At 37.5% G+C, this 15538-nt stretch overlaps 1 protein-coding gene across 6 annotated transcripts in view; it reads left to right on the top strand.

Moving 5' to 3' along the window:
• The first annotated feature begins 446 nt into the window (after window positions 1-446).
• The window catches only part of PRELID2 (PRELI domain containing 2), a 107320-nt gene continuing 92228 nt past the window's right edge, over window positions 447-15538 (top strand). For 4 of the 6 annotated variants that reach the window (XM_087924487.1, XM_087924483.1, XM_087924485.1 and 1 more), the window contains exons 1-2: window positions 447-988; window positions 15326-15383. In XM_087924487.1, coding sequence (XP_087780613.1) covers window positions 914-988; window positions 15326-15383 — 133 coding nt within the window. In that variant the 5' untranslated portion in view covers window positions 447-913. Of the gene's footprint in view, window positions 989-1545; window positions 2269-10612; window positions 14588-15325; window positions 15384-15538 lie in introns of those variants that run through there. The other 2 variants (XM_026696414.2, XM_087924484.1) reach the window with 2 other exon arrangements.

Below are 15538 nucleotides of genomic sequence, written 5' to 3'. Positions count from 1 at the left end.
CGGATTCGACGCAGAAAATATTATTCGGAGCCTGTGCCGTCGCCACCCACATAGCATCTGCCGGCAACGTCCGTAAAATATCCCCGCTTTGGGAAAGCGAGCAGCAGGATCCGGGCGACTCGACGGAATGCTTCTTTATGGAGTTGCCGGCAGGCGTACCTCGAGCGCCTTCTTAAGCTCCAAATCGCCTTCGAACGCGGGTCGATCCCGAGTCGCTCCGAATTCATGGCTCTGTGGGACGGTTTCCCCACGAGGACGCTAGTGCTTATATCTGCATCGACCCGCTTCCTTTTTAGTGATTTAGTAGCCGAGGGGATAACCCGGAGGGAATCGCCTCTCTTTCATTTGAGAACTCCGAAGTAGACGCGCAAACTTTGACCCGCGAGCGGGGGAGAGGGGAGGCAGGAGGTGTGGCGAGAGGCACGTGGGAAAAACCTAATTGGATTCTGAGCGGGTTTTTCCGAGTTAGGGCGTACGTCAGTCCTCTTCCTCTAAAGGCAGCGTTTCTACGTTTAACCAAAAACAAGGGAGTCGAGAGCGCAGTTTAGCGCCGAATTATAATCCGCGCTGCCCCCTTTTTATTTGAGGTCGCGGGCGGCAAATTCCGAGAAACGTTCGGGACGCCCGAGAGAAGGCGCCGCTTTTGGAAAAGGGCGTTCCGTCCTCCCTTGGCGAGCGACCTACCACTCTCCCCTCTCCGCGGGTTTGGCCCTGGGTTTACACTGTGACCTATAGGACGGGGTTGTTCTGCAAGCGATGCCGCCGCCGCCGCCGCCCGTCATAAAAGTTTTACGTAGTTCAGCGGCGAGGGCTGGCGCCTGGAGGAGGGAAGGGGCCTAGCCGGGCGACCGGCTGGTCTACCAAAACGCCGCCCGAGTTTGCAGGACGGGGCCGCGGCTGCTCCGTGCCCAACATGGGGGTGACCGTGGAGGCCCAGAGAGTTTATAAATATCCTTTCGAGCAGGTGGTGGCCAGTTACCTCCGCAAGGTAAAGCGGGGAGTGCGAGCGAGCGCTACTCCCACCCCCACGGTTTTTGTGCAGTTTAGCGCGAGCGCGGCCACATGTCCGTTACTCGCCCTCTTTAAAAGCCCTTGCAGCAGCACCTCTGCTGCCGAAACGCTGAGGGGAGGGGGTGGAATGCTGTTTGTGTTGAACTCGAAACAAAAGCCACTCGGAGCCGTCGCCCGCCAGAAAAAAGTATATACAGCTCAGCTGGTGGAGCCGCGGAAGGGAAAAATGGCGCCGCCGCAATCAAACGTCGTTCTCATTTTAAGTCGGTTCTGCTCCAAAGCCCCTTGTGTGCAGCTCGGCTTTCCCTTAGCGTACTTGCCTTCCAGTGCGTCGAAGCTGGCGCTGTAAACATCCCCATCGAGTGTATCCTCTGTCTTTTTCTGTTTACCTGTTTCGGCTGGGGCTCTCTGCTTCCCTGTCAGCTCTCGCATAAAATGCGGTCACCCTCGTTCCTCCTTTGCCTTTGAGGATTTCTTTTCTTCCTTTTTTTTTTTGGGGGGGGGAAAGGAGAAAGTGCTCGCGAACTTTTGTGTGAGTTTGCGTGTTTTTCCCCACTTAGCTATTCCTGGTGGCGGGATGCTCATTTTATGCCTGTTTTGCATAACCAAGAGGCTCTGAATGTCAGGCTCTTATTAGCTACAGTGATATTAAAATGAGGTGCATAGATTCTCCTCCAGCCATAGATCTCAACTAATAAAACTATCCCTCAAAAATGCATTTGGACTAGGAATAATTAATTTTAATAGTTGAAATCAAAAAAATGAAATTAGACAGAAGGCAGATGATACCTTTTTTAAACTCTGGTAAGATTAGCATTATACACTAGTTTACTGGTATATTTTGCAAGGATTTACTTTCCTAAATCCTATTTAAGGGAGAGGCCTAAAAGAACATTGATTAACAGTAGTAAAACTTGCTGGATTGCAGTGATGAAAAATTAGAGAATGCTAAAATCCATTTGTGGCTTTGGTTATTACATAACCAAAGCTGCAAGTAACAAGTCTAGACAATGTTAGTTCACAAAAGAGGACAAATGCTAATCTTGCATATTGCTTTTATTTTGGAGTTTGTCCTAATTTGTCCACATGCTACAGTAGCTAGATATGGCTTACAGAAAGTAGCTGTGTAATGTTTTCACTCTTTTGGAACATTGGAACATAATGGGAGAAACAGACAATAGCACAAGTGATTTAAAAACTGTTAAACCAGATTGAGGGAGATTCAGATAGAGAAAATCTTCCCTTCATGGAAGCCAGGTATTTTTTCTTTCTCTTTTTTTTGTAGAATGATATTCCTATTAATTAAGGATTGCTGAGCATAGACAATTTGTATGCATGAAAATCGGCTACTTTGCTGAGAGGCTTACATAGTAGGCACTGATGCCTGGAGCAGAAATTAAAATGTACAGCAGTATTGAAACTTATGTGGTGCATCCCTTATTGAATATTGATTTAAGTACTTTTCATAATGCTTATTATTGGACTTTCAGTTGAAGTTGGCTTCTGAAATGGTAAGTTTTCACTGTCTTTTTAGTTATGATGGTAACAGATGTGTGTGTTGTGGTTCTGCCTTTATCTTTACATTTATAAACTGCTGAGAGTCACTGTATAAGGAGAGATTAACAGTACAAAAATGTAACAAATTCTTGGATTTTTCATATTGATGGAAAAACTGTAAGGAGAGGATAAGGTTCATATTTTGCTGAAGAGTTGTAGTTATAGTAATCTGAACATAATTCTGTTTGAGAAGACTTGAAAACATTGTGTCTGGTATTCCAATAGATTCAACATAACAAGATATTGTATATAGACTATCTAACAATTTTTGGACGGAAAAGCATCTTAGAAAAACTGCACTTCCTTTTTGCATCCATTGTGCTTCTGATTAGAGTTTTAAAAGGGACATTTTTAAAGAGGGATATTCATTTCTTCCTAATGTGTGAATTTCTGATATTAGAAATTATTGCTTTCCTTTTGTCTTTATATGAATAAGGGTGCAGAAGTTGTTTAATTATAGATTGCATAATATGCTGACTTTATTGCCCTCTAGTTGTGAATTTTTAAAAATGAAATTGAAGTAAAAGAAATAATTACTACTTCCCTGCCTGATTTCTACTCATCATGCTAAGATCAGATGACCTAGTTTGAAACTCTTTCTATTCTATTCAAGTTGAATAAAAGGATAGGTAATTTTAAGCAAACAGGCACCTTCAATTTTATGTAGCTCTGTAATTTAGTTCAACTTCACAGGTAGCCTTATACATGTGAACTCTCTTTAGTTTCTATTGTTTGATTTTTGTTGTAAGAGAATAGATATCTGCAGGTGTTTCTAACAGTGTAATCTCACTGCACATTTGATTTTGAATTGCATTCATTTGCAAATACCGTCTTATTGTTTCATATCCTAACACAGGGGTCCCCAGTCTGTGGGCCACAGCCCACTACTTGACCACATGAGTAGCAGGCTGGTGTGTGCACCTCCGTTTGAGCATACAGTTGCATGAGCATCAGCATGGGTGCTCATGGCCCCACTTGTGTGAAAGTCGCCAGGAATGTGGGCACTTGCATGTACACACACTTGCCTCCTTACAAAATCACCCCCCCCGCTCTGGGCCGCCAATCTGGAAAAGTTGGAGAAATCTGCCCTAATACACATAACAGAATCACATTCAGTGACTTTGTATAATTTTGCCATAATGTATGTCTTATTAATTATTCTGTATCTTCCTGTAAGGCATTGGTCAATTCATTGCTGTTTGTTTTGGTCATATTTTTCATTTTTTTGAAAGTCCATCATCTGCTCTCCTGTATCTCATTTTAGTCTCCTATCTAAATATTTTCTTTGTCTCTCTTGCCCTTTCCCTGCTTTTCTTGTAAATATTCAGTTATGATGTCATCAATCATTGATAAATACCTCTAGAATTTAGTGGTATTTTTTGATTCTGACATCAAATGATTTTAGCGCTAAAAAAGACCACCCTCTTAAGGAATAGTAGCTTTAAGTATATTAAAGCATATCTATCTATATACTGCTAATACAAAATGTCATAAAGCATTTCCTGTGGTAAGCTGCTGATGTTTGATTGTACTATATAGTTCAACATGGGCTGTGTTCAAGGCAGATACATTTCTGAGTATCTCCCTGAATTTTAAAGAACTTTCCAGTGCTTAGAAGTTCTGCCATTGTTGAAGGCATTGATGACTCTAGTAAGCAAATATATGAAGACCTGGTTATCTAGTATATTACTAAAGCTCTATGTCTGTAACCTTTAGCTGGGCAAAAAAGGCAGAACTTTTAAACTGAGGTATGTCAAATGGTTAACTTACAGAATTAAAAATCCAGGTCCTGTGACTCCCATGGAATTGAAATATGGCAAATTTTAAAAAATACTTTATGACATAAATTATCCTAGCACACACAAGACAGTTGGAAAACATTTCCTGTAATCAGCTCCTGATATTTGACTGTGCAGGCATATTTCTGAATAATTCCCTGAATTTTGAACAAATTTTTCAGAATATTAGAAGCTCTGCCATTGTCTCTGTAACAATGACCCAGTGGATCACATATTGTTTTGTACCTACCTGAAAATTCTAATGTTTGTAAAGTTGCCTTAGGAAAAAAGTTCCCCTCCTTTTTTCCCCTGTTCAAATAAGATTTGCTCTGTGATCCAAATGTCATATTGCCTATTTTCAAACTAAGTAGGTCTCTTCACAAAATCTGATGACTCATCAAGTTCATATATCATTAGTTGGGACCACATTCTGGAAAAATACACATCTGTTTTGAGCATATGTACAATCTTTTCCCCTAGATTGAAGTTAGGACTGACTTGCTTCAATAAAATTCACTTGATGAGCAGTGCCTCAGGTCTATTGTAGAATTAGAAGCAACCATTTAGGTCACTGATTCCAAATTTGCTTAATAGGGTAAACCAGCTCTTTATTTATTAATCAAATTTATATAGCTGCCCATCTCACCAAAAACAATTCCTGGTATTCCACAACAATTAGATAAAAGCAACAGGTATAAAACATAAAAATCCATTTAACAAACAAATCATAAGCAAAGGGAGGATTGAAAATTGCCACCTCATTAATAGAGCCATCCAAAGAAGTCTCCTTTTGCCTGGAAACATCTTTTGAAGTTGCCATGGGCCCAGAACAAGTGCTTTATTTCTTATTAATCACTCCTGACCACGATAAAATATCACCCCCCACCTCCCATTGTCATGTTTCTGTATTTGGGGCATTTGGCAACTGGCCTCTCTTTGACTGGTTGCAGCATCCTGTGATCATATGATTTGCGGTTTCTGGCATTTTTTGGTGATTTCTGGCAAAAAGCATCCATTTGGAAGAATGGGTTTGCACTTACCTATGTTTGCTTAATGACTCTGGATTGGCTTAACCACCATGGTGAATTGCTTAATGACTTACAAAGTATAGCATAACACTGGAGTCCAGAAATGTGGGTGCTTCAAATTACAACTATAGCGACTTATAACCAAATATCCAATCCTAACTGCAATCATAAGTTGAAGACTATCTGTATCAAAAGGAGATCTAATTCAGGATGGTGGGGGTGGGGAAGAATGTTCTATAAGGTGTGCTTCAGGGCAGAGAAGGCATTTCTCCTGGAAGCCACAAAATGTAAGACCTTTAGCTGATGATACCTGCAGCATGACTGCTCTGCCTGATCTAATGGAGATTGAAACATCTCCGACTGATGATTGTCCAGCTTGTGTCTGACTGCCTCCAATCATTTCCCTTGGTAATTAGTTCTACTTTTCAGCTACTCATTACTACAAAGAAGCTGTCCTTGCTTTCATGTTCAGTTGAAATTAGTCTTTTGATAGTTGGAGAATATTATGCTGTTTTAAAGGTTTTTAACGCAATAAATCTTGGCCTTTTGTATGACAACCTTTCAGGTATCTGAAGAGATTTTTCCTATCTTTTCATAGTCTTCTCCTTAAAGCTAAGGATACCAAGTTTCCTTGATTTCATAGGAATTAGTTTCCAGAGCCCTGGACCTTATTCTTATCCTTCTCTGGGCATGTTTTACTCATTTTATAATTTACTACCTAGAATGTAACAACATGAACAATACAAAATATTAGAAATTTTTTTGCTGTGATTTTTTTTCTAGATTTTGATCTTGCCGTCTTTTCATATACAAGTCAAGGTGGCAAACATACCAGTACTCCTTCCTCCTCCTGTTTTCCCTATAACAACAAGGTGAGGTAAGGTGGGGTGAGAGAAAGTGTCTGACACAAACTCACTAAGCCAGTTTTTCATGCTTAAAATGGGACCAGAACTCTGTCTTCTGGTTTCTAGGCCAGCATCTTAGTCACCACACCAAACTGACTCTCCAAAAAGTTTTCACTAATGGCCAGCTTGGAAAGAAAATTAAAGTGAAATGCCATTGAGCTGTGTTTAGGATCCTCCGCCCTTCAACATTTTATTAATGACTTGGATTGAAGGAGTTGAGGGAACTCTTAAAAATCTGCAGATGACAAAGGGTGTGTATGTGTGCGTGTGCAAAACCTAAGAGAGGGATTATTTTCCATACCTGACTCTTCTAGTTCCAGAACTCCAGTAGTGCTTCCCAAGTATTGTTATGCATCAGAAATACAATGCAGGGAAAGAAACACTATAAAACGGTTGATGTTAGATTGAAAAAGGAGTTTTCTGATTGAAACTGCAGCAACAAGAATTATAAAAATAATATATAAGATGTCTTTATTAGATGTCTTTATACTAGATTCATATAATTTCCTCTATGTTTTAATTTTTATGCTAAAGCTTAAATAAGATTAAACAAATTCAGATTCTCATCTTTAATTACTGTTCTTTCAACAAGGATAAAAAATTCTTGCTTTTAGGTGAAAGGCTTTTATTTAGGATCTATTATCTTTACTATGTAGCTTTTAAGGATTAACCCTTAAATACAATTGTTTGAAAAAAAAGATAACTAAAGACATAACATGCATCTAAAGTGATGTTGTAATCTCTCTCTTTAGCTGATTTCAGTATGTTTTTTACACATCAGTAATTGTATGTGATATTCATCAATTTTGAAGTCTCTATGGAATGGAATAGAATAGAGCAATGGTGGCTAACCTTTTTGGATTCTTGTGCCAAAAATTGTGCACGTGCTTGCATGCTTTTGATTGCGTGCCAGCACCCAGAAGGCAATGCGCCCTCCCATGTCCCGTATGCATGTGCGCACAATCCCCCCAACCCCCGCCACCCCCTTACCTGCACTGTGCCTCACTGCTGATTTTTGGCCAGTTTGAGGCCTCTTTCAGTCTCCCAAAGGCTTGAGGAAGGCTTCTGCAGACTTCTACAAGCTTTGTAGGCCAAAATCTAGCCCCATTTCATCATTTCCTGTTTTTCCGAAAATACAGCTGTGGGGTGCGCACATGCGCGCAAATGCGCAATGAGGTAAGTTTGCCTGCAGCTCGCATGCCGGCACAAATGGCTCTGGGTGCCACCTGTGGCACATGTGCCATAGGTTCGCCATCACGGGAATAGAGGCTGTCTTGACTTATGACCACAGTTGAGCCCAAAATTTCTGTTGCTAAGTGAGAAAGTTAACAGTTTTGCTCCATTTTACAACCTTTCTTACCATAGTTGTTAAGTGAACCACTTCATTTGGTAAGTTAGTAACATTGTAAAGTGAATCTGGCTTCCACATTGACTTTGCTTGTCAGAAAGTCACAAAAGCTGATCACATGACTCCAGGACACTGCAACCATTGTAAACAGGAATCAGTTGCTAAGTGTCTGAATTTTGATCATTTGAACATGGGGATGCTGCAATGGTCATAAGTTTGAAAATTTTTCAGTGCCATTGTAACTCTGAATGGTCACTAAACGAAAGGCTGTAAGTCAAGGACTACCTGTACTTTATTTGGCTAAGTGTGGTGGTTAGACACATAAGGAATTTGTCTCTGGTACAGAATTCTCTCTACAGATACTCATATTAAATATTCTTTGATGTGTTTTAATTTTTGTTTTGGTAAAATTTGCCTCAGTAGATAAAGGTAACTCCTGGGTCATGACTAGGAGTAGCCGTTCAGTATCCGTTCAAACTTGTGACAATGCTGAATGAGAGGGGACTCACGATAGGCCTTCAAAGTTCAGGTCATCGCAGCATCCTACATGATTGTGATCCAGGTGCTTAGTACCCATCCAGCTTGCAATTATGACAATCCAGTGAGCTGCAGTCACATGTTCATGGGTTCCAATATTCCCTGCCAGCTTCCCACAAGCAAAGTCAATGGGGAAGCTAGCAGGAAGTCACAATCACATGACTTCCTTGCTCAATGACTTGCATGGTCCTTGCTTAATGATGACAATAGGGACTGTCATCACTAAGTGACATAGCCACATGACATAATGTTTATGACCACATCACTTAGCAATGGCAGTTCTGGTCTCAATTGCCATAGTAACTCAAGGATTACTTGAATCCAAACTCATTGATCTTGCTGAGCTGAGAAACTATGCAGGATTGCTCTTGGTTAGGTCTTGGATGGAAGATTACTAAGGAGAATGGGAAGGCTGACATCTATCCCAAAGAAGGCAATGGCAAGCTATTTCCATGATGTTACCTGTCAGTGATGTTCTCAGGATTATGGCTTGAAAAAGGTTTATTTTCAGTTTTTTGGGCAAATCTTACACAGTGTCCACAATACCAACATTTAAGTTTTCACAGTATGTCTGAAATTATGTTTTTCTTACCCTTACCCACATTTACAAAGTAAGTTCCTGCTGGTTTATGATCATATTTATTTTAATTTTTGTTTGATCGTAGATGTGAAAGATAAATGCAATTTCAGAAATAATATAAAAAATGTAGTTATATAAGTCAGTGAGTAGCAAAATAAATCAATAGTAATATACCAACACTGAATCTCAATATTCTCCGGTCTTTCAATAGATAGCAAAGGGAGTTTATTGTAATCATATATGTCAGAATTCAAGATATTTCTATATTTATGAGATATTCATGAGGTATATTTATATATACCATCTATCTGCAGTCAGTTCTCAACTTACAACCACAATTGAGACCAGAACTTTTGTCATTGAAGATTGTGATCTTTAAATGAATTACGGCCAATTTTATCTTTTGTTTTATTGGCATAGTTGTTAAGCAGTTCATGTTGTCTTTAAGGAAATGATGGTTGGCTTTGCTTGCTGGAAGCTCCTTAGGAAGGTGGTAAATGGCAATCATGTGACTCTAGGATGCTGCGACTCTTATAAATACATGATGGTGCCAAACACCTAAATTTTGATCACATTACCTCTGGGAAGCTGTGATGGTTGTAAGTATGAGGAATGGTCATAAGTAACTTTTTCAGGCCTGTCATAACTTTGAATAGTCATTAAAATGGTTGTAAGTCAAGGAGTACTGGGTTTATTTGTCTATATACTGTTTGTCTGTCTCTATCATCTATCTAATCTGAATCCAATCCAATGCAATCTAATTAATCTCTCATGAAAGCATATTCCACCTGCACAAAGGGGCCAGCCTGCCCAATTGTTACTTGCTTTTCACAAAAGTCACTTTTGCCAACTAAAGTGAAGCACTGTGACTCAACAGCTTGTTTTTACTTTCAGATAAAATATCTTTCTGAAGATCTAAATAGTCTTGAGATAAGTCAGGAAATAATATAATACTCTTTTCTGCTTTATTTGTTTATGATGTTTGTATGTCCCAGATCTGCCAGATATTCCCACTGTCTCCATATATACATAAAAACAATCTGATCTGGTTCTTATTTATTGAATTCATTTATACAATTGACCACAAGATGGCATTAAATTGTTTTGCAGGCACTGATCTACTTAAAGAAATTCGTGTTTTTAGAAAAAATTAACCTTGTGCACTGATAAAGGTTTCCATTAAGGCTGCTGATCTACATTTTCATCTATTCAAAACAAATATCTCTTCAAAAGTGAAATATTCCATCATGCTACATGCCTCCCCCATTTTCTTTTCCACTTTAATTCTGTTTTATATTTATATGTAATGAATGTCTATATTTTTTATTTAGTTATGATGTCAAACTATTAATTGTACGTGACACTTGATGAATGAAGATGTAAGGTCTTGTTTTCATTTTGTTTTTCCTCTATAAATGTGGTATTGCATTTTAGAGAAATCTACAACTAATCCAGCCTTCAAATGTTTACATCTCAGTCAAAATAGCTGAGGTGACAGGTTTAGATAACTGGCAAACAGGATGAGACCATCCCTTTAAAGGTAGCCAAGTGACTTAGATGCTCTTTTACAGCAAGTAGTCTTCTGTGGATATCAAAGAAGACTTCCACAAGTGAAAGGGTTCCTTTTATGTCATAACAGCTTTTGATTCCATGATGAGCTACCATTTGCAACTCCACCATCTCAGAGGGACAACCAACTGTCTGCAGCAGCTGGGAAGCAATGGGATTGCAAGGCATCAGCCAAAAAAACCCCCAATTCTCTCCCCCTTTCATTGTTGTTTAAGGAGCACTATAGCAGTCATGTAGGTTTTCCAGAAAATCTTGCAGATAATAACTCTAAACCAGGATAGTTTTAATAGGGTTTTTCATGACACAGATCTAGTTTATATCAAAGTTGCAATATACTGCAACTACTAGATAAAATACTGTACTTAATTCATCACTTTGGAATAGCATACAAAATTTAAGTTACTTACGTTTTAATATGTGTCAGTAATGGAGTCTGCTGTTTAGTGAAAGATTTATGCAAATGAGTTTTGTTTCGCATGAATGGATCTTATAGATTGTAAGTTTCATTGATTATGTAATTATACTGTAACCTGCTATTTGAAAGAAATAAGCAGAATAGAAATGTCTGATTTAATTGCCATAAAGGAATGCTGAACACCTTCAGCTGAAACTTTCCTACAATACAAATAAAAATGTTAGTTACTATTTTATTCTGAAAGTTTACTTTTTATAGTGCTTATGATTACTACCGTAATATATATATACATATATCTGAATTTTATGATTATGGTATATTCCATTTATTGCCACAGCCGTAAGTGTAAAGTTTTACCATTCATTGTTCTATTTTGCTTGGTTCCTTGTTTTTCCCCCTGTATATTTACTTGAATGTATTCTGCCATCTATGTTTGTACATTTGTGTACTAGTTTATTGGAGTAAAATATCATTTTATTTATTTTTATAATGCATTAATGTCAGTAGTTTCATTTATACTAATTTCTGAGCTCAGAAATATTTAACTTAAAAAACAATAGTTAAGATGAGAAGGAAGGAATACTTACTAGACATGTATGAATCATTAAGATGTGACTTGAATTTGGGATTCAAAAGTAGCATAATTAAATTTGAATTCAGGTTTCAAAGGCAACATAATTTTAACTGATTGGACATTAAACTTAGAAAAAAATGGACACTGAGCTATAATAGGGAAAAGTATCATTGTGTGCAACTATTTAAAATATTTTTTGGCAGAAACTCTTTGGAGGACAATCCTGAAAAATTTCAATTGGCTAGTTGCAAGGATTTGATCATAGGCTATTTTTGGAATATTTCCCTAAAGAATATCCCACTTTATGCAGAGATAGCAGAGATGAGGAAGCAAGCTTCTAAAATGTCAAGCAAAGAACCTATTTAAAAATGGTGCTGAAATATTCCCTCCTCTTTTTCTCTTTCTCTTTTCAATGCTCTAAGCAACTAACAATCAGAAATATAAGAAATGAGCCCTCAGTAAAAATAAACTTACCAAAAACAATCTCAATAGTATCAAAAGAAGGCATAATGTCTGTTTCTGCATCCCAGCATTCAAAGCTTGCTTCCCCGCTAGACCAAATGTGAAAGCCAGATCTTCATTTCTCTCAAGCTTATAAACCCAAGGCCACTTTGTCTTCTGGATTCATGTTTGAGATTTTTCCTCATCCAGATCTGATACCCCTCTCCCCCAAGCATTTTTATTGTGTATTTTAAAAACTAGAAATATTCGTTATAACTTTTATCAACTAATTATGTTATAAAGAGACAGATCAGTATATAATATAGGTTAACAGCAGTAACACTATTTCTGGCACAGTTATGGTACCTACAGCTACAGCATTACTATTTTTAACATTGTCATAGTATTTATGATACTCTTTTCATCATTTTTTTTTCTTGGACATTAATTTTACAGCAATTATTTTACTTCTACTCTTTGTAAAACTACATAGCTATCATCCCCATATGAATCTTTAAAAGGCTCCTTCCAGCATTCTCATTGAAGTTTCAACACAAATCATTTCATTACTTCTGTTTTTATTTCCAACCACTCTGCAGGACTGTAGCCTTCTTTGCTCATTTCGCAAACAATTTTTATTTCATCAAAATAATGAAGTGTTTGCATTTTCTCTCCCTTAATTTTAGCTCTTTTTGACAACATACTTTGCAACTATTGTTTTTTTCTGGGCACCTTGCAGTACACGATACCTTTCTGTCATCCTTATTATTTTGCAGCAATCTTATATTGTTTTTTCTGCTCACACACCACAATTTTACTTCATCAGTTATGCTTTTTCACACTTAGTTTAGTCTGAATACTTGAATGACACCCAGTAACATATTTTTTTCACTTTGTTCCAGTTTTCCACATCCTTTTTTCTTAGGTCTACTTTCTGTTCATTCTAATATATCTTATAACACTTTTTCATACAGAACTCATACTTTCCCTGTCGGCAGTTTCATTTACTTTCATTCTTTTTTCTTTCACTTCTTCCTTTGCCACTTTTAACACTACAGAATAATGATCTATCCCACAATCAGCATCTTATTCATTTTATATCCTTCACTAATCCTTTTCAATGAACCATTTTCTCACGAACAAATCTGATTATTTAAAGACATATTCTATTCTTTACCCTGTGTATATATGACTATACTTATATTTCAACCATGTATGCAAAATATATTTTTTCTCTGAAACTCACCAGTCATTATTCTATTTTATTCTTAGTTCTCTGAATGGCACAATCACTTTTACTACATTCTTATCTTGTTTCCACCAATCCATTCATGTCCAAAAATATTTTTTGCCTGGATTACTTTCATTCAGGATGTTGTGTGATTTTCTCATATTTTCATTAGCACTATTTACTGTAATGAGCTGTCAGCAATCTATGGATTCATACTTTCATACAAAGCCAGGACAACACTGCCACCAATTAATACTTTTGACATATATTTTAACACTTTAACTCATAATTAAATAATTACTTCTTTGCACATTTTCATCAGCTCTGCTCTGTATGTTCAAGCTGTCCATAATCAAATCTTTAACATCCTTTCTCAAGTGTTAATCTGTTTACAGGAAAGCACATTTTTAACTCTAAATTATCATTTCAATGAAGTTGAGGATATGAAACCATTTTGAACTCATGGACATGTGTAAGATGTAGAGAATATGTTTTTGCATATACTATTCAACTACAGTTTTTCAAATATTTGTTTTCTGCCAGTTAGCATTCGGACACTCATCTTACTCAGCAGTTAGATCAAAGGAAGGGATAAAATGCCTTTTCCCCCACAGAAGTGCGGGGAAAAGATATTAAGCCACTAACATATTCCATGATGTATAATTGTATACCCATTTTCTATTTTTTCTTTGCATGATCTCTTCTTTTTCCATTATTAGTAATAGTACAATCTATAGGAGTGGTGTGGTGGCCTAGATGTTAAGATGCTCGCCTCACACTTAGGAGGCTGAGACGTCAATCCTAGGCAACAGCAGCTGTTTCTCTTATCAGGGCACAAAGAGAAAATATCTGTTGTGAATTCCATCAGGAAGGGTATCTGGCCAGGAAACGTTCAGCTCCATTGAGTCTTCCTGACTCCACACTGACACAAGGGATTACAGGGTCGTAAAAAGAAACAAGAAATAACCTCTAATTATACAGTCTATATAGCAGGGTGTCAAACTCATGTCGTCACAGCATCGTCGTGTGACATCGTGAAAAGCTTTGTACAGCTGAACTTATGGTCGATAAAGTAGGGGCAACGATAGTGTACACTCTCCACCCTTTATCCATTTTAAGCTCTCAGATGTGTATTGTTGAAGAGATTTCTGCTATATCCATACCAAGCCTTCTCATGTCATCTTAATATAATGCATTACCTCACCTCACCCTACCCAATATTTCTGGGGAAAGGCTTTTGCATTAACTTTAAATAAGTAAGCTGCATTGGTCTATGTGGCTCTTCTGAGGTAGTCCTCAAGTTACAACAGGCCAGTTAGTAACCATTCAAAGTTACAATGGCGCTGAAAAAAGTGACAAGATTATTTTTCACACTTAATGACCATTGCCAGATTCCCATGGTCATGTAATCAAAATTCAGAGTGACTCATTTATGACAGTTGCAGTGTCCTTACGTCATGTGATCCCCTTTTGCAACCTGACAAGCAAAGTCAATGGGGAAATGAAAGTCGCTTAATCGTGTCACTAACTTAACAACTGCAGTGATTCACTTAACAACTGGCAAGAAAGACATGTCTCATTTAGCAACAGAAATTTTGGACTCAATTGTCATTGTAAGTTGAAGACCTTTTGTACTGTAGATGAATATTGGATTGCACTGCCATGTAGCAAATTACTAAAATTCACTAATAAAAGTATTGCAGCAGTTTAAATTGTGTTTGAAATAATTTATTTTGGCAAAGAAATGCTAAGAAACACTTTCTTAAGCTCAGAAATACTCATTAAATGAACCCAAACAGCAATATCATACTCAAAATGAAATGCTTTGAATTTGAAACAGTTGAAATTCAGAAGAGATTGATCGATATGTGCCATCAAATCCTTTTCAACTCCTAGTGACCACATAGATCTTCTCCATGGCAATCTATCCCCAATCGGTTCTTTTAATGGTGCACTTATCCTCCTCTGTAACTGAGCCAGAACATTTTGATTTTGTGTCCCAAATATATTTCTTAATTAATCAACAGTTGCAGCAAATTTATTGGCATAAATTAACATTCCTTCTCCATGTTGAGAAATAAAGAAAAAAATATTTAACAGAACAACAGAGTTGGAAGGGACCTTGAAGGTCTTCTAGTCCAACCCTCTGCTCAAGCAAGAGATGCTATACTACTACAGACAAATGGTTGTCCAATCTCTTCCTAAAGCCTCCAGTGTTAGAGCACCCACAACTTCTGGACACAAGCCAAACCACTGATTAATTGTTAAATTAAAAGTTTATAGATAATAATTTGGGAAGATTTTCTTCTACTATATAATTTCTGATATCTGCATTTTGCATTTTTCTCTAGTATCCCAGTACCATGGAGAAAAATGTTATTGCTGTAAAAACAGTAGAAGAGAAAACAGGTAAGTATTTTTAAAATGTTTAGCTCTGCTCTATTTAACCTTGATTCAGTAATCTGCTCTAGTAAACTATGGTTTAGATTACTGCAATATGTTCTCTATGGAACTGCCCTTGAGGATGTTCTCAAAATTTCAAGTAGTCCAAAATACAGCAAGCA

The sequence above is a fragment of the Pseudonaja textilis genome, chromosome 2 (assembly GCF_049901715.1).
Source record: "Pseudonaja textilis isolate UNSWEBS1 chromosome 2, rPseTex1.2, whole genome shotgun sequence".
NCBI classification, from domain to species: Eukaryota; Metazoa; Chordata; class Lepidosauria; order Squamata; family Elapidae; genus Pseudonaja; species Pseudonaja textilis.
Note: the sequence above shows the minus strand (reverse complement) of the source record. Positions and strands in the feature narration are given on the sequence as shown.